Source organism: Haemorhous mexicanus, chromosome 22, assembly GCF_027477595.1.
Source record: "Haemorhous mexicanus isolate bHaeMex1 chromosome 22, bHaeMex1.pri, whole genome shotgun sequence".
In the NCBI taxonomy this organism is placed as follows: Eukaryota; Metazoa; Chordata; class Aves; order Passeriformes; family Fringillidae; genus Haemorhous; species Haemorhous mexicanus.
Genome location: NC_082362.1, coordinates 8,239,978 through 8,260,652, shown reverse-complemented (window position 1 = coordinate 8,260,652; position 20,675 = coordinate 8,239,978). Strand labels below are relative to the sequence as shown.

General features: G+C 46.8%; 4 protein-coding genes across 11 annotated transcripts; 2 read left to right on the top strand and 2 right to left on the bottom strand.

Annotated features, from left to right (window-relative positions):
- Positions 1–299: 299 nt before the first annotated feature.
- On the bottom strand, positions 300–12,955 carry SHPK (sedoheptulokinase). Of its 4 annotated transcripts, XM_059866278.1 has the most exons (8): positions 12,816–12,955; positions 9,409–9,547; positions 6,857–6,998; positions 4,419–4,602; positions 3,081–3,233; positions 1,865–2,040; positions 1,556–1,756; positions 300–717 (listed from the first exon to the last, which is right to left on the bottom strand). In XM_059866278.1, the coding sequence occupies exons 3-8, from the start codon at positions 6,993–6,995 to the stop codon at positions 323–325; spliced, it is 1,248 nt and encodes a 415-aa protein (XP_059722261.1). In that variant the 5' UTR covers positions 6,996–6,998; positions 9,409–9,547; positions 12,816–12,955; the 3' UTR covers positions 300–322. The 4 variants fall into 4 exon arrangements, with proteins under 4 accessions (XP_059722261.1, XP_059722263.1, XP_059722262.1 ...); XM_059866280.1 differs by lacking the exon at positions 9,409–9,547 and having other exon boundaries at positions 12,816–12,939; XM_059866279.1 differs by lacking the exons at positions 9,409–9,547; positions 12,816–12,955 and adding an exon at positions 8,647–8,783.
- On the top strand, positions 8,666–15,539 carry CTNS (cystinosin, lysosomal cystine transporter). 5 transcript variants are annotated; one of them, XM_059866285.1, is made up of 11 exons: positions 8,713–8,783; positions 9,192–9,265; positions 10,025–10,103; positions 10,650–10,734; positions 10,824–10,927; positions 11,775–11,906; positions 12,628–12,727; positions 12,822–12,941; positions 14,003–14,173; positions 14,373–14,490; positions 14,830–15,539. In XM_059866285.1, the coding sequence occupies exons 2-11, from the start codon at positions 9,202–9,204 to the stop codon at positions 14,958–14,960; spliced, it is 1,104 nt and encodes a 367-aa protein (XP_059722268.1). In that variant the 5' UTR covers positions 8,713–8,783; positions 9,192–9,201; the 3' UTR covers positions 14,961–15,539. The 5 variants fall into 5 exon arrangements, with proteins under 5 accessions (XP_059722264.1, XP_059722269.1, XP_059722268.1 ...); XM_059866282.1 differs by lacking the exon at positions 8,713–8,783 and adding an exon at positions 8,792–8,924; XM_059866284.1 differs by lacking the exon at positions 8,713–8,783 and adding an exon at positions 8,909–9,013.
- Positions 15,540–15,790: 251 nt separating this feature from the next.
- Positions 15,791–19,526, bottom strand: TAX1BP3 (Tax1 binding protein 3). The gene is made up of 4 exons (XM_059866287.1): positions 19,418–19,526; positions 17,960–18,079; positions 17,602–17,679; positions 15,791–17,386 (listed from the first exon to the last, which is right to left on the bottom strand). Exons 1-4 carry the CDS (start codon positions 19,454–19,456, stop codon positions 17,249–17,251), a joined length of 375 nt encoding a protein of 124 aa, XP_059722270.1. The 5' UTR covers positions 19,457–19,526; the 3' UTR covers positions 15,791–17,248.
- An 81-nt stretch (positions 19,527–19,607) lies between these two features.
- On the top strand, positions 19,608–20,416 carry EMC6 (ER membrane protein complex subunit 6). The gene is made up of 2 exons (XM_059866288.1): positions 19,608–19,769; positions 19,866–20,416. Exon 2 carries the CDS (start codon positions 19,908–19,910, stop codon positions 20,238–20,240), a length of 333 nt encoding a protein of 110 aa, XP_059722271.1. The 5' UTR covers positions 19,608–19,769; positions 19,866–19,907; the 3' UTR covers positions 20,241–20,416.
- The last annotated feature ends 259 nt before the right edge of the window (positions 20,417–20,675 follow it).

The window sequence follows — 20,675 nt, the reverse complement described above, 5'->3', positions numbered from 1 at the left end:
AGACAGCAGCTCATCTCTCCCAGCCCTTTCCAACATATTTCCTACCAGGAAAATGAGCCTCACAAGAAGTGTCTTTTTATGCAGAAAGTTAATGGATCTTTCCCACTCACTCAGATAAATTTAATGTGATAATTGCTTCTCATTTCACAAATGGGAATGACAGAGCAACAAAATGTGCAGACCCAGGAGAAGCAGACATTAAATGCAGGGGTTTTGTCCCACTGTAACGAGTGAGAGTGCATGTGGAATAAAGTGAAAAAAAAACATTATAGAGTCAGAAAAAAAACAGAAGCTGCATCTCAGGCCATTCCAAATAATGACTTTATTTACTATGGAACATCACCATAGCTGCCCCCACAGCAGAATCCACATCCTTCCCATAAACCACAGGGAATGGAAAAATCCTCTCCACTTCCTGCCTCAGCACCTCGTTCCTGGCAAGGGCACTGCCACTGCCCAGGATCCTGCTCACCCCCAGCTCCTGCAGGTGCTGCACAGGGAACATGGAGCACAGGTTCTCCACGAGGCCACGGCACAGGGCTCTGGTGACATGGCCCAGGGACAGCTCAGAGGCACCAATGCTGCTCACTGATGCCAGCAGCTCGGGAAGGTGTCTCTCTCCAAATATGGTTGGGTGGACTGAGAGCTTGCTGTGCTTTTGGGCCAAGGCTGCTTGGATTATCCTTGAGTAGATGGCAGATTCCTGAACCTGAAATCCTGCAGATGGGAAATATCTTGTTACCAATCTGAAAAAGTCTGGTGTGTCTCACATGTGGACAGTTACAATAGACACTGATGCTCCTGTTCAGCAAAACATTGGATATCTTTTTCTGTGCCCCAAAGGTAATTGTGTGGCCAAGCTTATGAACCATAATTCTCCCATCCAACTCTACCCAGAATGTGCAATAGCAGAAACCTTTTTCTGATTACAGCAACTGCCTTTTGTGACAACAGCTACTCCTCATTGCCTGTACTGTTCTACAAAACAATGTCTTTAAAGGGACTAACAGCAGGGTTCAGCTTCAGTGGCTGGATTCCACGTGAATGCAACATTCACCTCGAGTACTTACAGAAAGAACAATTTCAGAGCTGATTTCTGTAGTGCAAAACCCAAGAGATTATTAAAAACCTGTCAACGCCATGCTTCAAGCACTTAGAAGATATTCCATGAGTTTGAGTCTTAAAACCCATTAGTGCTGCAAAATATGCACCAAAAGGACTCCTTTGGACTGCAGTCACACAAAATTACAGGCTGTTGTCCTCAAATCTGCCAACCTTGCCTTTTGAAAATCAACTTGCACAAAATAATTCTGTGCTTGAAACAAATGAAGGCCTAGAGGGAGTATGAATGTGGAGTCCAAGCATGACTGTCCCAGCATGCTCAAAAGCTTCAGTAGGAAATTCCAGAGACCTGGGAAGCATGACCCAGGAATTACATCCTTGTTCCCTTTATGGTATGATGGAACAGCTCTAGGCTTGTCCCTTTGCTTCAGCTTCCTTTTACCTTGATGATCAACCCCAATTTTGTGCTTCAACTCTCCTTGAAATTACTTACCCAGCTCTTGTGCCCACTGTGCCACCATTCCCACAAATGTTGCAAGCACATTCCCTCCATTGAGTGATGCTGCCACTGCCAAGTAGTCACCATTGAAGTAGGGAAAATAAGTGACAGTTGAGGAAGGATCTGGTGCCTCTGGAGGCTGGAAACCCAGGGGCATTGAGATGGTCAGCTGAGCAGAGGTGCTGATATTAAGAACTAAAACATGCACCAAAAAAAAGAAAAAAAAAAAAAAATCAGTGTTTTCCTAAGTTACCCCAAAGGAGAACAATGAGAAAAACCAATTAGATACCAAAATGACCATACCTGCATCAGTCCTCTCAGTCAGACAGGAATAAACAGAGCACTGGAAATCTCCCAGAGCAATTCCCACTTTTGCTCCTTGGGGTATTCCATGCCATGCACAGGTTGTCCTGCCTGCGATGCTGCCAGGGTCTCCCACCTCTGGAAGCAAGTGGACAGGAAAGCCAGATTTTTTCAGTCTGGAAGTAGAACAACATTATTGGAATTAAGCAGTTGGGGAATGTGTGGCACTGCTACAAAAAACACTTTGAAGTCACAGATGAACCTGGCCACACATTTGTGGCTGGTGCATTTATGGATGCTTTCACCAGTTTAGAAAGCTTTGCCTTGGACAGAGGCACCATTCCAGTCCAGTGGGCTGGGTAAACCAGCCTGGAAGAATAAATTGTTTTCCTTTCTATGCAATCTGAGCACCTGAGATTATACACTGCATGTTCAGCAAGTTTAACCTACTGATGTCATACAGACAAGCAGGTCCAGGGTGAAGGGACAATCACAAAACCAGCAAAAAATGCAGCTAAGTGTCAAAGAACTTCAGTTCTCATGCAATTAGTAGTTCACAACAAAATCATGAAGAGTTAAGTCCAGCAAACTCCTTACACAATCAGCTGCAGGTGCTACAGCAACACCACCACATTAGTAACAGTTCAGTTCAGCCAGCAAAATGCAAATTTCTGTCACTCTTTCATACCTTGATGAGAAGATCTTTCACCTTGGAGTCCTGGCCTAACCTAAGCCCTGCAATATATAAGGCCTTAGCACTCAGCCCTGAAAGAGCAAATCATTAAAATAAATAAGTAAATAAATAAACTGATTCCTTCTAAGATTTCCTGTAGCTTAATAGCTCTTAAGTATTACCACAAGTAAGTCTTAGAAGTTATGAAACTCAGCTCAAAAAACAAGAGAGTGGTAACTGTTTACCATGGCAGAGGCAACACTGTGGCTGCACTTGTCCATCCCACCCCACCACAGAAGGGGAGAGAACAGCCTGGAATCCCTGATAATTCTCTCAGCTCTGCTGATTGTAGATTTTGGGCCAGATTTTATCAGATTCAACAGAGCAAACTCTCAATAGCTCTTCAGTACAGGCCACAATTGATTAGGAATAACTTTCAATCCCTTTTTGTCTGTATCCCATCAACAGACAGGGCCCAAAGAGGGGCTCACACTGCCTGACACAAGCAGTGCACAAACCCCACTGAATGGCCCCAGCACTTACATGTCAGTATTCCAGCTCTTGTTTCTGCAGTTAAAGTATCCCCAGCTGGCAGCATTCTGGACAGACATCAGTGGCTTCTTCAGGTCACACAGCATGGCAACCACGTAGTCCTGGATGGTGCCAGCTGCATCATAAGCCTTCAGAAAATCTGGACTTTTAAACAAGATGTTTGAAAAACAAACAAAAAAAAAAAAAAGAAAAAAAAAAAAAAGAAAAAAAAGAAAAAAAAAAAGAGGGGTTTTTGCTTTAAGGCAGTGAGAGAAGACAATTTTCATTGTTAGAGGGAACTTCACATGTGGGTCCATTAAAATATTAAACAGCCACCTGAATTTTATTGTTTTGGTTTGGTTTTTTAAAATGGAATTTGTTATCCAAGCTGCAGCAATACTTATCTGAAGATGGAGAGAGGGCAGCTTTAAGGAATGAGTTGTCAAGGTTCAAAAGCACAGCATTGAAAAAATTAGCAGGAAAGTAGTAATTGTTTGTCTGAAATAAACAAACACACTGTTGATCCTGGAGCATTACTGAAAAATAGGTAAATTTCCACTTGCTCTGGGATCCACAAATTATATGAATGGAAATGTACCAAATGTGAAGCAAAACACAGCAGCTGGACTCATGACTTATGCAGCTCTAAAGATCACACCATGCTCCATATATTTGCTGGACACACAGTGAAAAAAACCAAAATCTAATAAAATTTTCCCATTTATTGAACCTTAACTCATTGCAGACCAAGAGACTGGCTCTTTGAGAAAGATGAAACTGAAGAGCAAATATTGCTGATGCTAAATCATGAGTGAAAAATTATATCCTTTGCAAACACACCACAATAAAGCAGAGCACCTGTATCACCCCATGAGGATCTGTCTCAGGGTCTGAGGAAGGAAGGAACTGAAATTAATTTAGAGAGTCTGTTTTGGCATCTGGCAGCAACCAGACCAAGCAACTCGGTTACTGTTTTAGGCATGTCTGTACTTTCCACAAAGTGGCACAAGGCAAAATGACAGTGTTCAAACTGCACTAGCAGAGCTGCTCTGAGCCATGGTACAGAGCAGAATTATTCTATGATACTTTAAAGCTTCTGTTCCTATAGGGTCAAAAGCTTATCCTTTTATTAGTGATCTGTAGTATTTTTCAAGGTCAGAGATTCTTGCATGCTTAATTGCACATAGTTTATATTAAATACTGCCATTTTAAATATTCTTTGACTACTTAATTAAGATTATGATTACAGAGAAGCACAGCCCCTCAGCCCATAGCAGCATTAATGTGCTACAAGAATACTAATTGTCACATCAATTCAAGATGAGAACAGCCTTTGGAGCAGCAATGTACCTGTTCTTTGAATACCAGAAGACTGTGGCACATCCAAGTCCTGTGGCCAGGCTCACGTGTGACTGAGGCAGAGGAAGGGAGGTGAGGAAGGTGGGGCTGCAGCGCCCATCCTGCCAGGTGACCAGGTGGCTGACCTTGTCTGCCTCAAAGGCAGGGCCTGTGCCACTCTCTGACCACTGGCACCCTGAAAACAAAACAGAATCCAAGAAATCCAGTGACTCCTGCAGCACAGCCTGCCTGGCATTCCTCATTTCTGGACACACCTGATACTTTGTTAAATATATCAGAAACAGAGCCAGTAGAGACTGTAATGAAATTAGTCTTAGTTTCCAGCCCTAGATAACATCATAATGCAAATTATCCTTTGTAACACAGAGAATGGTATCCAAAGCCTTCCTTCTCTTGAAGAGAGATATTAAAGATAAAACTTAAATACCAGGTGAGCCTCAAAAAACCCCAACCACAGTCTGCTATGGGAGCTGAGGAGCTGGCATGGCAGCTCACACATGAAAACCTCAGCTGGGATGTGCCACATCACCACCTGGAGAATGCTGCCTCAGTAATGGACTGCCCAGGATGGACAGCACAAAGCTGCATCACCTCAAGCCCAAGCAACAAGGAACCTGGATCTGAGAGTATTTAGCAGTGCACTGCAAAGTGCTTAAGAGTAAAATCCTCACACACTACACAACAAAGGTAGGACAGGGTTTAATTCAGGGTTTAATTCAGTTTCCCAGTCCAGCACATTCCTTCTGAGCAGAGAACACCACACCTTTGAGGAAACTTTCCCATTCTTCCATTGAAGAGGAGAGGCTGGGCTCAAGCACTGTTTGCCTGCACATTCCAGGGCACAGCTCTGAGCCCTCCCAGGCCATCCCTGGACACAGGGCAGGGACAGGACAGGTCACTCTGGAACTGAGGCAAACTCTTGGGTTTTGGCCACAGAGCAGAGAGTCAAGAGGAAATACTCAGCTTCCTGACTCACACAAGTATGGCTAAAAAATGTAATTCTTGGGTTGGATACAGGGCTTGGAAGTCACACTAACACAGTAAAAAGCAGCCCTGGAGGCTGGGAGGTGCCATGAGAAACATGCAAAATAAAACAATTCTTTTTCTTGTTTCCTCAATTCCCTGTTCTATCAAATCTGTTTGAACTGAATTTCCAATTGCTTTTCTCATTTTAAATGGATTCTAAGAAATATTATTAGTCATAAATATAACCCTAAAAGATGCTACTAAAATTTTTATTTGTGTCCCAAAGGTCCTGGATTCACTTAGTCCACTCAAAACAAATGAGAGCAAACACCCTCTTTCACTTGACAGAAATGAAACTAAAGTGGCATGTGGCTTTAGGACATAAAATATTTACCAATATGACATAAGAATCTGTGCCTGTGAATACACAAGGCTTTGTTATGCAGCTCCTGGGACAGCTGGAAAGCAACAACAGCTCCTCCAGTCCATCAGCCCTTGGACTTCTTTTTTCTAATAATTTTTAGTATTTAATGTAAAATTACAGCCAGTACTGAATAGTACAGTGTCTCTTCAAGCAATTAAGACCCTGACAACTTCTGACAGGCAGTGACCAGCACTTTTGGGAAATTTGCTCTGTGGTTTACAATACATCTTTACTTCATCTGCATAACTCCTGTTATAATAAGACTTGTATAATTGTCCAGATGAGCACAGTACAGGGTTAAGTGAAAGAAGACATGGACCCACACTCTGGAAGCCTTAGACTTCAGTAGGTCTATAAAGATTTAGCCAAGATAATCCATCTCTATCTCACAGGGCTGGTAATCCAAGGCCTGGATTCTTCAAATATCTTCACTATCACAAGGATTATCTGGGTATTTGCACAACCTCACTGCAGCTGACTTTGTCTCTGAGGCCTTGGCAAGCAGCTGAGCATCCACAATCCTGACCAAAGTCCTTTCCCAGCTCCTACTAACAGAAGCATAAGCAACAAAATTAATGCAACATGACATTTATGTATGACTTGCTAGGGAAAAAAAGTCTTGGGATTTTGGGAAAAGCCAGAGTTATTGAGATGCTGGACAGCATCTAGGTAAGGGGTTTATGAGGTGAATAAAAGCCCCCCTGCAAGCTATTCATGTGATGCAGTTCTTGCAGAGGGCAGCAGACAGCATGTGATGGAGAAACAATTAACAAGGCACAAATCTGCTATTCCTCCCTTATATTTATAATTGTGCTGAATCTGCAGGGATGTCATTAGGCTACATCCTTTATCATTAACTATAGTGAGTAGCTGAAATTTCAGTATAAAAAGCAAAATTCCCATAAGAGATCTCCTGTTAATTCTGTTTTAGAGAAGAACAAAGAGATGCAGAAGTTTAATCACAGAATTATTTCCCTGTTACAATTTAATTTTCTGCATCATAATACTCTGAGCAGGAATGTTAAAGAATGAATGTTACCTTTATCACTTTTCCAAAACACAACCCCATGCATTTGTCCAGAAATCCCAATGTGGGTGACTTGCTGAAGCAGCTGCTGAGGCAGAGCAGCAAGGCATTCATTCAATGCTCTTATGATTTTCTGGACATCCTGCTCCATTCCCTGCAATCACAAAGCATTATCCTGAGCATGAAGCCATTAGGATTCACTCAGTGTTTTTATTAAACAAGGTTGCTTTAGTCAGAAGTGAAGGACAGAGTTCATTTGGTTTAATAGCATTTATTAGAGTAATATTCACTACTAAACTGTAACAAAAAAAGAAATGGAAAATTGCAAAAAAATCCCGCAAACCCACAAAAACTAAAAATCAATACTACCAAGTTGAGCCTTTTAAGCTGAAGGCCAAGTAATTTTTAATTTCCTAAATAACCACACTCAACCATAACTTTAAAAAAATCCATGACCACTGACTACAAGCTTTCATTAATTCACCTTATCTATTGCTCTTCATTTGCCTCACAGAGAGAAAAATCCATGTGTTCTGGCAGGTGTGTAGTCTCCCCTGCCTCCTCCTAAAGCTCCTCCCTGTTTACTCACTGATGATTTTGATGATGCTGATATTCAATTTCTGGATATTCTATTCCTAGAACCACCCAGCAAACTGACCCAACAGTTCCCCACAAGCTTTCACACTTTCAAAGGTTCAGGTTACTGTGTGACAGACCAGTATGAAGATTACAAAACTATTGCAAAAGAGTCTACAAATAAACGTGAACTTTGTGCATAGGTACTTTAGGCTGCGTAAATTGGCAGGAGGAGGGTTGGCCTGTTTGGTATCCTTGGTATCAGAAACAGTGCACATTCTTTATGATTCTGATTGATCCTTTTTTTTTTAAATTGACCACACAATGGATGTAAAGATCTGTAACAGGAACACTTCTTCCTGGTTATTTCCACAGGGAGTTTCCAGTTATGATTCCACCTCAGACTGAAGTGCAAAATAAAATACCCTTCCAGTTGGCAAGTGGTTGCTGTTTCTTTACTGGGAGTGTCAAAGATAAGGTGGTGGCTCATGGGAGAATAGTTTTACAGTGTCTTAGGCAATTTTTCAAAACCTGGGTCCTTCTTAAGTCGAGCAGCTCTGCTTAGCTTCCTTGAACGGTGAGCAGGGGGCGTTTTAATTCTGCTTTTTAATACCCAGACACATACTGCCAATCTGAGCATCAAAACAATCCAGGAAAGCCACTGCACTCTGCCCAATGTACCAAATAACCCAAGCACTGCAAGGCAAGGCCGGTGTCCTGCAATGTCCCTCAGCACTCCCTGGCAGCCCTTACCTGCGGTGCAGCTCCCGCGCTATCGCTGTATGCCTGCGTCTCCCTGGAGCAGCTCTGTGCCAGCGCCAGCCCTCGCTCTGTCCCTGTCACCAGCGCTGCCTTCACCGACGTCGTGCCCAGGTCAATGCCCAGCACACAGGTGGGCCCAGGCCCGCCCGCCGCGGCCATCAGGGGATGGCTGGCACCTTGTCACAGGCGGAACAACACCCCCCAAGCTGAGCCCCACACGGTCCCCGGTGCCGCACTGCGAGCTCCCAGGGACGGGGCAGGAGCGCGACCCGGACTTCGCCCTCAGGCTGGAGGTGCTCCCTGCCCTCAGCGCTCCCTCGCCACTACTCCACTGTAACAGTGACAAAGCGCCCCTTCACCAGCTGACCTGCGCTGATTTAAACCACGCTTTTTATCCAAACCCAACCACCACGGTGCCCAGCCCGCCCTGTCCCCCCACTCACAACTCTGCCCCCCTCACGGACCCGCTCCGCCACACCCAAGATGGCCCCCGGGGGCGGCCGCAGCGACGCGGTGGGCGCTGGGCGGGGAGTCCACAGGCGATCGCCTCACGTGAGAGCTGAAAAGGGAAGAACCGGGACGGCGCGGGGCACTGAAGGGGGTGGGTTGTCGCCCGCTCCCCGGTACCGCCGCCTCGGCAGCGGTGCGTTCCAAAGCACCGCGTACCCCGCTCCGCCGGAGCGCCGGAGCAGAGTGCAGCAGGACTACAAGTCCCAGCGTGCACCGCGTCGCACCGCCAGCGGTGAGGGTCTGGCGGGGGCGCGGGGGCTGCCGAGATTTGTAGTCCCGCGCGTTGGGGTGGGGCGGGTCCGTCACTGGAGCAGCGCTGAGGTAAAGATGTGCCCGGGACGGGGAGAGCGGTGCCCTCCGAGGGGAGCTCAGGGTCCCTCGGCCGGGCTGGGGGCCGTGCTGCTGCGGAGGGAGCTGCGTGCCGCGGCTTCCAGCGGAGGGGATGGGCTGTGTGGCCGTGTGGGTGCTGAGGCAAGCTTCTCCCCTGCTTTTTCCGCAGCTTTTCCACCATGAGGACGCGATACCTGCTCCCCGCTCTGCTGAGCCTCTCGCTGGCGCTGCTGGGGCCTGGCGGTGAGTGTTTGGTCAGCGCAGCTTGGGCCCACAGGGCTCCGGATCAGTAAGAGATGGAAAGGGGCAGCTCTTTAGTTATCCCATTACATCTCTCCAGGGATACCTGTGCCACGCTTCATATCAGCTCTTCTCTCACGCCTTACCTCGACTTCTCGTGCTCCTACACTGTACTGAGGTTGTGCACCTCGTGCTCCAAAATCACTTCTGCAGATTGAAGAGTGCCTGGGGTGCAGTCAGTGATGAACTGGGGAGCTACTCTGCACACACATAACTTCTTACACTCTGTAGTATGTGGAAACAGAAAAAAAAAGTGTCCAGGCCAACCTGTGCAACCTGTATCTCTCTCTGTTTCTGTAAATGTACATTCTCTCGGACCTCTGGATACCTGGATTGAATTTGTGGCCCAAAAAACAATTTTATATTAAATTTGGGGGTTTTATGACTCCTAGATCACCAGGATCACATCAAGAACAGGGTGGTTTTGCAGTACCCTATAACCTTCCCTTGGCATGGACTTTTGTTGCACTTCAAGCATTTAAATTACTTCCTTGCAACATGTTCAAGTGACAGTTATATACTTCTCTTTTTAAGTTGCTTGGTTGCCCCCTTTGCTTTTTATTGTGTGAACTTGTCTGATTGATCTGATACTGCAGGGATCAATGGGTAAAATATCTATGGCACAAAAAAAGTAGGTTGTTCTTCTCAAAGAGCTGTTCTTAGTAATTGAGATTTGTGTGGATGTTTTTTTTCCCCCCACAGATGGAGCCATTGTGTTGTCAGTCCCTGAAGTGGTTTCTCTAGAAAGTGGAAGTTCAACAAATGTCACTATCTCTCTGAGGTAAAATCATGATTGCAGCTTTACTTTCCCTTTGGAACACAGGCTGTCCTCTATAAGTGAATTTACAGTTCCTCCCTTTCTAAAAATTGATGCTTAAGAGAAACTTGCATTTCCTAGAAGGATCACGTCCTGGACAAATGCTCAGTGGAGTTCTTTAGGAAAGCTGTGCAGGACTGTGTCACTTGGAAAGGTTTTATTTGTTTTGTTTTGTCTTTCTGCTGTAATTTCTGTCTTCCATCACCCCAAGTACATGTGCCTTGTTTCAGCAAAGGGTAGAGCACCAGGACAGGATAGGATGGGACAGGATCTTTTGGTGACTTTGCCACTTGTGTGGAGAAGAGGGAGGAACAATGTGGCCATCTCTGGATCAGATAAAAGGACCAGTGCAATATCACACAGTTTGGTGCTGGTTCCTCTAAGTGTGAGGCAGGTTCTGTTGTGTGTGGGCTGCTCATTGCTGAGAGGATTGAGCAGATGCTCCCCTGCAGCCCCAAAGCAACCTCTGAGCTCAGGCACCAGCCTAACTTGTTTTTTCTGCCTTCTCAGGGCTCCACTAAACGAGACACTGGTGATAACTCTTAATATTACACACTCCTCAAAGCACAGCACCATTGTTGAACTTCCTGATGAGGTAAGTGAGAGCACAGACTGTAACCTTATGCAAAAAGCTCCTGCTGCTATGGTGCAACTCCTCTCTCTTCCCTCTGCTCTGCCTTGCAGGTACAGTTCCCTGCAGGTCACACTGAAGCAAACTTCCAAGTGAAAGCAGATGATGTGGGACAAGTAACAGTTTACCTTTATCCCAATAATTCCAATTTAACCAGGTGAGAAACTCTTTTTTTGTTCTGTTTACTGTCCTGTAGCTTCCTAGAAGTTGGGGTAACTATTCCTAGGAGTTAAATGGGACATGGGTGGGATGCAGTTAAGAAGATTGGTAACCCTGCAGCAACTCCCCAAGTACTCAGGTAAATAGAGGGCACAGAAGCAGAGTGGTGTCTTAGATTTAATTACAAGATGACTGAGTTCTCATGGCTCCTTAGTCTGGTTTTATTAGTGCCTCCCAAAAGTAGGAAGATCACGTGGCAGCTTTTCTGCTCTGGGGAGCATTTGGCTGTCAGTGTCCAGTGGGATGCTGTTCTGGACTTCCTGGGGTGTGTCAGTTAAGGGAGCCCTCTCCTCACAGATACCAGTTCTGCCTCCTGGGAGGAGCCTAGCCAGATGGAGAAAGCTGGACTGTACTGCTTGTGGCTCAGCTATGACTGAGCAACAGGGTGCTCCTGTTTTACTTCCTTGTTTTGCTTCTGCTTTTGAAACTCGAGGCGAAGGCAGAGGTGAGCACATGGAGTGCTCACAGGGCAGCACGATCACGAGGGTGAGGAGAGCAGCTCTGCTCTTGCCCAACAGACCCTGTGCTGAGAGAGGGGAAGCCACAGGCACAAAGTGACCTTTGGGAGCATTCCCATGGTAGAAGGATGGAAAGGAAAGACTCAGGAGTGGGAGGTGTCCCGAACATAACAAGGTCACAAATGAAAAGGGGAGCAAGCTGAACCCAACCAAATCTTTATTGTCTTGTCTCAACACCTGGACTCTATTTCCACTCTCAGAGCAGAACAAGATAAAAACTCCTGAAAAAAGCTTTAATTAACTGATTCTTCTTGCCTTAACCATCAGGCCTAGGATTCAATTTCAAGTGATTCACAGCATCATAGTGAGATATGCTGATGAGGTGATTGGCTGGATCTATTTTGTTGCCTGGTCCATCTCCTTTTATCCTCAACTCTTTGAGAACTGGCGACGGAAAAGGTAAAGAGATGTGTTTGCAAGTCACTAAAGCACTTCTGCAAATCATGTTCATAGCTTCAGCTACATCTGTCTTGGTTATTGGGAATTATCCATGGAAAGATGGGGAAAAAGGTAAAGGTAGGGTCTGAATAATTGCAGCCCCAGTGAGATTTTATATATGCAGGTTAGAGGGAAACCAAGTGCATTCTACAAACGCCTGATCCTAAGGTTTGGCATCCAGTATGAATTTGTGATAGAGGAGACTTCCCCATTCCTTTTGGTGTCATGTTGTAAATCATCTGGCTGAGGCAGCTGTGATGATCACTGTCAAAGATTACCAGCCTCAAGAGCTGTTTCTCAGACACCTCCTTGTAGTGTCACATTAGGCCAGCTCCCCTTGAGCTGTGACTGGAAGTAGGAACATTATCATATATGAGAATGAAACCATTTGATCTGGCAGTGATGCACTTGTGCTTTGTGGATTCAGGCTGGAAGGGCTTTATCAGACAGGCTGAACTCATGGAGGGGTGCAGCTAAAGAGCAGAGACACAGATTGATCCATGAGAGCTCTGTTATTTCACCCAGCTTCCTGATGAACTCCCAGCATTGTGTGGTACAATGCCTCAAGCTTTTGCTTACACCAGAAACTGCTGTAAATCAATACATTCCAGGATCAATTTGTCCCTGGAACTGCCTGTAACTCTCTAATGCATGTTTCTCTTTTTTTTCCCCCCTTCTCTAGTGTTGTTGGACTGAGCTTTGACTTCATAGCCTTAAACCTTACTGGCTTTATAGCATACAGTGTGTTTAATGTTGGGCTCTTCTGGATTCCCTTGATTAAGGTGAGCATGATTCTCTCTTAACACGTGTTGGGGGGTGGGTATGTGCAGAAGAGAGTGAAAACACGAGGCTGGTTTTGCTTTCTCTTACCTTTAGGAGGAGTTCCTGGTCAGTTATCCCAGCGGGGTGAACCCTGTGGCCATCAATGATGTTTTCTTCAGTCTCCACGCAGTAGCCCTGACCCTCCTCACCATCATTCAGTGCTGCATCTACGAGGTGGGTCCGGGTGCTGGGCTGACCTGTGGGCTCTGCCAGAGCTCCCTCTGCCGGGCACCTCCCTGCTCTATTTGGGCTCCAAAAATCCCAAATTCCCTGCACTTCTACTGGCCTTTCCAAGCCAGGCTTCACAGTCTAGCTGCCTTCAGCTTTCCTGAGCTAGGAGCACCTCCACTAACCTTATCTACTTCAGCCTCGTGGATGTTCCAAGCTTATAAGTAAACTCCTTAGGGACTCAAAATAACTGAGGCAAACAGCCAAGTTCATAAAGTTCCCAAACAGATCTCTAGCCAGCACATAGATTACAGCTCTTCACAACACAAATGCTTTGCTGTTTCTTTGGAGCATTCTTCAAGCTATGATAGGACTTCAGATACTCCCTGCAATTCAAACACATTTTTTTCAGCTGCTTTGCTAAAACAGCTGTAAATGCCCTTTCATAATTCACACCTTTTCAAGGAGACTGATTGATTGTTACAGTCAAGTGATTTTTACTTAATCCCATTGATTGTTCCAGTCAGGTGGTTCTTTGTTTGATTTTCATTGTAAAAACCTCTCATCTGAACAGACCAATTTTCTCTGGATGGTAACTGTTTCTCTCTTTGGGTTCTTCCTCTGGTCATGCTAAATCTAAAACTGTAACAGCCCATCTGTCATCATTGCCAGGTACTACAGATTTTTCTAGTGAGGAATTAGAAAGCAACCATAAATCTTTTACCATAATGATATTATCAACCTTTTGCACATACAGGAACTCTTGATCTCATCAGATTGAATTTTGGAGATTTGTTGTAGTGTATGCACCATAAATACTCAAGGATACTGTTCCCCCTTGCTCAGGGACAGCAGTGTTTTAAATTATTGATATGAATATTGCTCATCAGCTCTAGCAAACCTCCAGCTGGTTGCTGTAGCACTTGCTTAATTTTAAAGTTCTCCTTGTGGTACCAGCCTGACTGGTAAAACAGGTTTGGAGTGTAGTGCTGCAGGGTCCTGAATAAACTGTATCTTTGTGTCTGGGGATGTGACCTGGCCAAAATGAATCTGTGTTTGTATTTCAGAGAGCAGGTCAGAAAGTATCCAAAGTTGTTGTTGGACTCCTGGCACTTGCATGGATCTTCACCTTCACAACGCTGTTCCTGGCTGCAGCTGAGGTGATGACATGGCTGCAGTTCTTGTTCTGCTTCTCCTACATTAAGTTAGCAGTCACGCTGATCAAATACTTCCCACAGGTAAATCTGAATTTTTCTGCTTGCATTCCATATCCCTGCCCCCATAAGCCTGCAGTGTGTGCTCTTGAAAGTCTGAAGAGACTAAACCACCAATGATGAATTATTAATAGTGACAAACCAGTAGAATTGTACTGAAAGCTGCTTGAAAGTCAATCCCAAATGTCTGCCATGACACTCTGCCTGCTTGTCACACTCCCAGGCCTACATGAACTTCCGTCGGAAGAGCACTGAGGGATGGAGTATTGGAAATGTGTTACTGGACTTCACTGGGGGAAGCTTCAGCCTTCTCCAGATGTTTCTGCAGTCATACAACAATGGTAAGCCTGGAACTGAGGTACTGGAGCCTGTCCTAATGGGTGCCTGTCTTTGTATCTCCACTGCAAAGTAGATATAAAGCAGGTTATCTCAGAAGAATGATGCTTGTGCTGCGTTGTTGGGAGCTGCTCTTAGAGGAAGGATGAAGAATCTGTTCATATTCCCTCAAGATATAAAATGAAGTAGCTATCCTGAAGAAACCACAGGAACAGTTATTAATTAGCTTTGCATAAGAAGTGCACTGCAGTCAGTCTTAGGAGTGTCTGAGCAGTTCAGGTAATAGACATGAATTTTTCCTACACTTGAGGAGTCACACTTAACTCTAATTTTGTGTTTGACAGATGAGTGGAGGTTAATCTTTGGAGATCCAACCAAGTTTGGCCTGGGTGTCTTCTCCATCATCTTTGACATTGTTTTCATGGCCCAGCACTACTGCCTGTACAGGAGACGAGGGTATGAGCCTTGTGAATAACAAACATCACTTGTGGAGACTCAAACTTTAAACTGAACTTGGCCCTACCCTCTCTGAGGGCTTTCAAGATTCTTGCTGCCAGGTACCAGAAGTGCTGATTCTGATCTCTGTCTGTGACTTGATCCTCTCTGGGCTGGAACACAAACTGTTGCCTTGCCAAGCACTGGCTGCCAGATGCCTTAAGGACAGCAAGCTCTCAGCTGCACATGGGGGACTCGTGCCTGTTGGGACTGCACACACAGCTCAGAGGGAGCTGTCCAAGCAACACGTGGCTCTTTTTTCACCAACCACAGGGAAGAAAAAGACCAAAGTGATGTCTTTCTGATTGGAGGTGAAGCACAAAGAGCAGAGTTCTGTCTTCCAAAAATCTGAGATCATGTTAAAGCAACCACTTAATATCTTTAAGTAATGACTGAAGATTGTCTGTGGATCCAAGTGCTGCTGCTGACATTTCCCAGACAGCTCACAGTCCACCACCACTCAGGCTGGCCACAGTGGTACATCACAATAATGGAGTTGTAACAAATGCACAAATATTACAATTTGAACTCTTTATTAAAAAAATCCTAAAAAACAGAAGCTGTATTCTTCTTTCACTGAAAGCTCTTTCAAAGGTGCTAAGACAAGTAATTAGAAGGGAATATGTGCATTTATACTTAAATGCTTAGAACCTGTGTCTTTCTAGATCCCAGGTGAGGTTTGACAGTTCCCCACCAGTGAAACCAGACCTTACTGACCTCAGTAATTCCAAAATCTACCCTTGAGCCAAAAATGGTCACAGCTAGAAGCACCCAAGTGATCTGTCACTCTTAAATGTAAGGACAAACAGCTCAGGAAAACCAACTTTGTTTTATTGTGTGTAAAATCAAGTGAAAAAAGCAGTACAAATAGCAGTGTATCTTTATAGTAACAAAAATAACTCCAACTTGAAAGACTTATAATTTACTACTGAATTCTTAAGTAACAAAAGTCCAAAGCAGGATTGTAGTAATTCCAGAGATATAAAAATTGATAAGCAGGCATCTGCTGGTGTGCACAGAACAGTCTGAGATGCATCAATCACAAGGTACATGGCACAGCAGTAAGGTACTGAATAAATTAGTCTGCCACCTCCTCGTGCTCTATTTACAACAGCTTACCCCAAGGCTGCTTAAGGAAACTATAGATATGTATAGATCAACTGAAGAGGATTAAAAACTCCAGGTTTTGGATAACTGTAAAGCTAACTGGCTAACAAACCACAGGATGCTAGATCATGGACTTAGGGTTGCAGCAAGAATCTTCAGACCTGTGGCATGTTGATTTAAACCAGTAAGTATCCTACTAGAGGTTTAAATTTGGTCAAGAGGCACTTCTGCAAAATTACTGGCATATTCATCTCTTCCATCCAATAAAACACTGATTTAAGCAAAGTCTTCTAAAGACAAACCAAAATCCCTCCCATTTCAAGTCTGATAGAAGTGGAATGAAGGACTGAAAACTCTACAGTTAAAAGCAGCATTTCTGGTAAGTTCAGGAACATTGTTTTGTTTCCTGCTCCATATTCTTTTCAATTAAACTCAATTCATCTGATGGGTACAAATTGGGAACAAGGAGAATTCAGGTTTTACCCTGCCAGTGAGGTTGAACTGTAGTGTCCATGAAGTTGTAGTGTATTTCACAGGCATTGATATAACACTTGTGTGTTCCTCAGTTGTTTCTTGCCTGAAGAGTCTGCTTTATCCAGGGAATCTTTGCAGGAAACTGTAATGCCCCAAACCCTTCAGCCACTCTCTATCTTGCAGACAGTGAAGGATTAGTACAGTGCTCCTCCCCACAGCACTATGCAGCTCTTAACTCTGGCATTTGAAGTTGGTAGCAGTGGGGGGGACAGGACAGCTCCCTTCTAAAAGCTTAGGCACAGCAAACCCTCAGGTCTCCCACAGCAGAAACCACATTTCCTCCTAAATAGGAGGCTTTTGTGCTACAGAAGAATCCTGTCCAAGTTAAGGCTTTTCCAGTTGCTCTTAGATAACCTGGGTCTGTCCTGTCCTGAAAGCCATGTCTACAGAAGTCTTGCCATGTACCTGCAGGGCAGACTTTAGAGAAGCATTTTGCTGAGGGGAGTATTGTTTTACTACTGCCAGTTGCACCAGAAGAAGTTAAAATAAAAAAAGAAAAAGTAGTGTTTACCACAGGTAGGAACATGCACTCCTTCCAGACAACCTGTTCCAGTCTAATCGTTGCTTTTTTCTTTGATACCAGTCTATAGATCTCCCTCCCCACGCCCTCCCCAGCTGGATGATGGATTAGGACATCATGGATTGCTGCACAGCCTTCTGCAGGGACTGTCTGGTCACCAGCAGCCTGACCACCTCCTCGTTCCTTTTGGTCAGCCTCTTCCTGGCCTGGTCATGGGTCACCATTGTCATATCCCAGCCATTCACCTGGAAAAAAACAAACCATAAAAGAAGGCAGGTGCAGGGACTCCCAGGTGTCCTGTAACTGTTCTATCAGAACCACGGATATGGTTGTGCCACAGCTCAGTTTATTTATAAACCCCACAAGCAGTCCTGGGAAGCACCCAGAAGATTATTTTCCCCAGCAGATGCTTCTCTGCACTGTGCAGATGGTACTACATCTGTCTTATTTTGGTGCTTACCTGCATGATCTTATCTCCAATCTGGAGTCCTGCAACTTCTGCTGGGCCTCCTGCTGTCACCCTTGTTACATAGATACCCTGAAAAAAAATTGAGTGTTCATTTCCTAAACGTGGGAGGATTCAGTACTCAAGGGCCATTTGACTGACAACACAAAAAAACTCCATAGTGTATTATGAAATTTTAGTTAAAAACATGCTTGTGCAGTGCTGGAAAGTAGAAAAGGTGGAGAAGTCACTTAAATAACCTCAGCCTGCAAGTGATAATGGGGCAAGAGGGTAACTGTGGCAGAGGGCAGATGATGATTTGGGTATCTCAGCCTTTGGGAGAGGGAATTGCTACAGGAAAAGATTGTCTGACCTTGTCAGTCTTGTCTTCAGAGAAAGGATTCTGAGTAGGGTCCTGATCAATGCCACCCCCAATGCTGAATCCCAGAATCAAATTGTCACCTTGACGAAGCTTATGTATTTCAATTCTTTGCTGGAAAGAGAAAGAGATCAAATAGCTGAGCATTGTGACGAGTGGAAGAAATTTCAAGTGCATTGCAGACACTGATACCTCAGATCCAGCTAGGTTGTCCTTCACAGAGATCCCACGACACAGCCCAGCCCCTCAATTACTCAGAGCTGTCCTGTCTGCCCAGAAATAGAAAGCAACAACACTAAAACCAGAGCAGGTCTCTGTAAACATGACTCATGCCTTGATAAGCAGCAGTCACTCATGCCCAGCCTCATCTTGCTCATTATCCACATGCCTTATGTTCCTGCTAGTCCTATCAGCAGAAATAACAACCTATTATTAGGATGGTTCTTTTTCAGGGTAACTTTTGTAACCCGGGGCAGGTTCCTCACTGCCCGATGCACAAAGGCATCTGAGCAGCTTTGTGCATTATGTCAGCACTGTAGAAATGCCAGCTGGTGCAATTCCTGAGCCAGGGTGAAAAGCCACGGTCTTAACTGACACAAAAATCTCTCAAAAGGCGCTTCGACCCTGTCTGATGGAAGATGTTCCTGCTCTTTGCAGCGGGGTGGATGAGATGACCTTCATGGGTGCCTTCCAACCCAAACCATTCAGTGATTTTCCTCCCACAGCCCTGTCACACAGACCCTGAACTTCCCCGCTGAATTCCAAACATCCGTGTCCTCAGCGGGGGCACCCACCCAAGCACAGCCCAGTTACAGCCAGGGGAAAGCAGAGAATCCCTCCCTCGCACTGCGCGCTGACTAAAGCCATTATCTCATTCTAAAAGCTCTGCTTCCTAAACCCCACCCGGACACGCAGGTGCTTATCCTGCCCGCAGAGCGGGATCCGCACCGACACTGGGCTCGGCTGCCGCACGGTCCCGGTACCGGGAGAACGCGAGTCAAGGCAGCTTCGCTCCCTCTTCTCTCGAGCAGCCCCGGGGGTCGGTCCCTCCGCCAGAGAGTTTCCCCTCTGTTCTCCGACCCGGTATCGCGGACGGAGAATCTGACAGCCGGGGCGGCAACCGGGGCCGGCGGTGCTGCGGACCGAGCGGCCGCGCCCTTCGCCGGCGGACCGGGGCTGCCCGGGCACCTCCGCCCTCCGACAGCCCGCAGGGCGCTGCCGGCCGGCACCAGCACCCGTGTGCCCGTCCTGGCCCGCACCCTTCGCCCGCTCCTTCCACACACCCGCGAACCGGAGCTGCCCGGGGCGGCACCTCCGCCCGCTGACAGCGCCCGGGCACCACCGGCATCCCCTTCTCCATCCCCACCAGCAGCCCCCAGCACGGTATCCCCCGAAGAGCGGTGACCGGCTGGCCCGTACGAACGCAGTGCCCGCCCCTCCCTGCCCGCTCACCACCACGGCCGTGACCGGCTGCCCCGGTACGAACGCCATGTCCGCCCCGTCGCCGCCGCCGTCCGAACAAAAGCGCCTCACCCAGCCCCGCCCCTCGCTCCCCGCCAGCCAATCCGGCCCCGCCCCTCGCTCCCCACCAGCCAATCCGGAGCTGCCCCGCCCACGGCGCACCGCCCGCACGGCCGCGTCCCGTCGGCCCCTTGGCCAAGATGGCGGCCGGGCGGTGGCGGCGGCGCGGTCGGGGCGGGCCGGGCCCGGCGGGCGGCCCGCGGTGACGGGAGCTGTGCGGGGTCTCTCGGCGCAGTGCGAGGCCTGACGGAGCGGCGGGGCTGCGCGCCGCCGTGGATGAGAGGTATGGAGGAAGGGGAGGACGGGCGGGAGGGCCCGCGGGGCTCTCCCGGCGGCCTGAGGGCGGGCGGGCTCGTACAGCGCGTTTGCTTCACCTCAGTGTCGGTGCGAGCGAGGAGGTGCCCGAGCCCGGCGCGGAGCCATGGCCGCCGTAGTGGCCAAGCGCGAGGGGCCGCAGTTCATCAGCGAGGCGGCGGTGCGGGGCAACGCGGCCATCCTGGACTATTGCCGCACCTCGGTGTCCGCCCTGTCGGGCGCCACGGCCGGGATCCTCGGCCTCACCGGCCTGCACGGCTTCATCTTCTACTTCCTGGCCTCCGTCCTCCTCTCCGTGCTGCTGGTGCTGAAGGCCGGGCGGCGGTGGAACAAGTACTTCAAGTCGCGGAGGCCGCTGTTCACGGGGGGGCTCGTGGGAGGGCTCTTCACCTACGTCCTGTTCTGGACTTTCCTGTACGGAATGGTTCACGTGTACTGAGCGGCTCCGCCGCTACCGGAGCTGCAGGACTGTTGCCAAAAGTCACTACACAATAGGCCAGCTCACTCTCCAAACTGTTGTCCGTGGCTCGTGTCGTTAATGCTGTTGGTAAATTATGTCCAAGTACGAATTAATCAGTAGCACTGTTCTAATTAAACTTAATGTGAAGCACCGTTTGGATGCCTCCTGTATTTTTTTCCTTGTTAAGGGGTAATTTCTGTCCCTAGGAGCAGGCACAGCTGTGGGGTTTGATTGATAATAGTCCCTTGTATCTTTTGTGGTTTGGATACACACACCAGTTACAATCCCCTCTGGATGTGCTGCCTGTCCCTATATGCAAATATTGGAGCAGTAACACAGCATTCTGAAATAACCAAATTATTTTAAAATAATTCTTCTGACACAAGAAAATAATTAAGTGGATGTAAAGGTTTG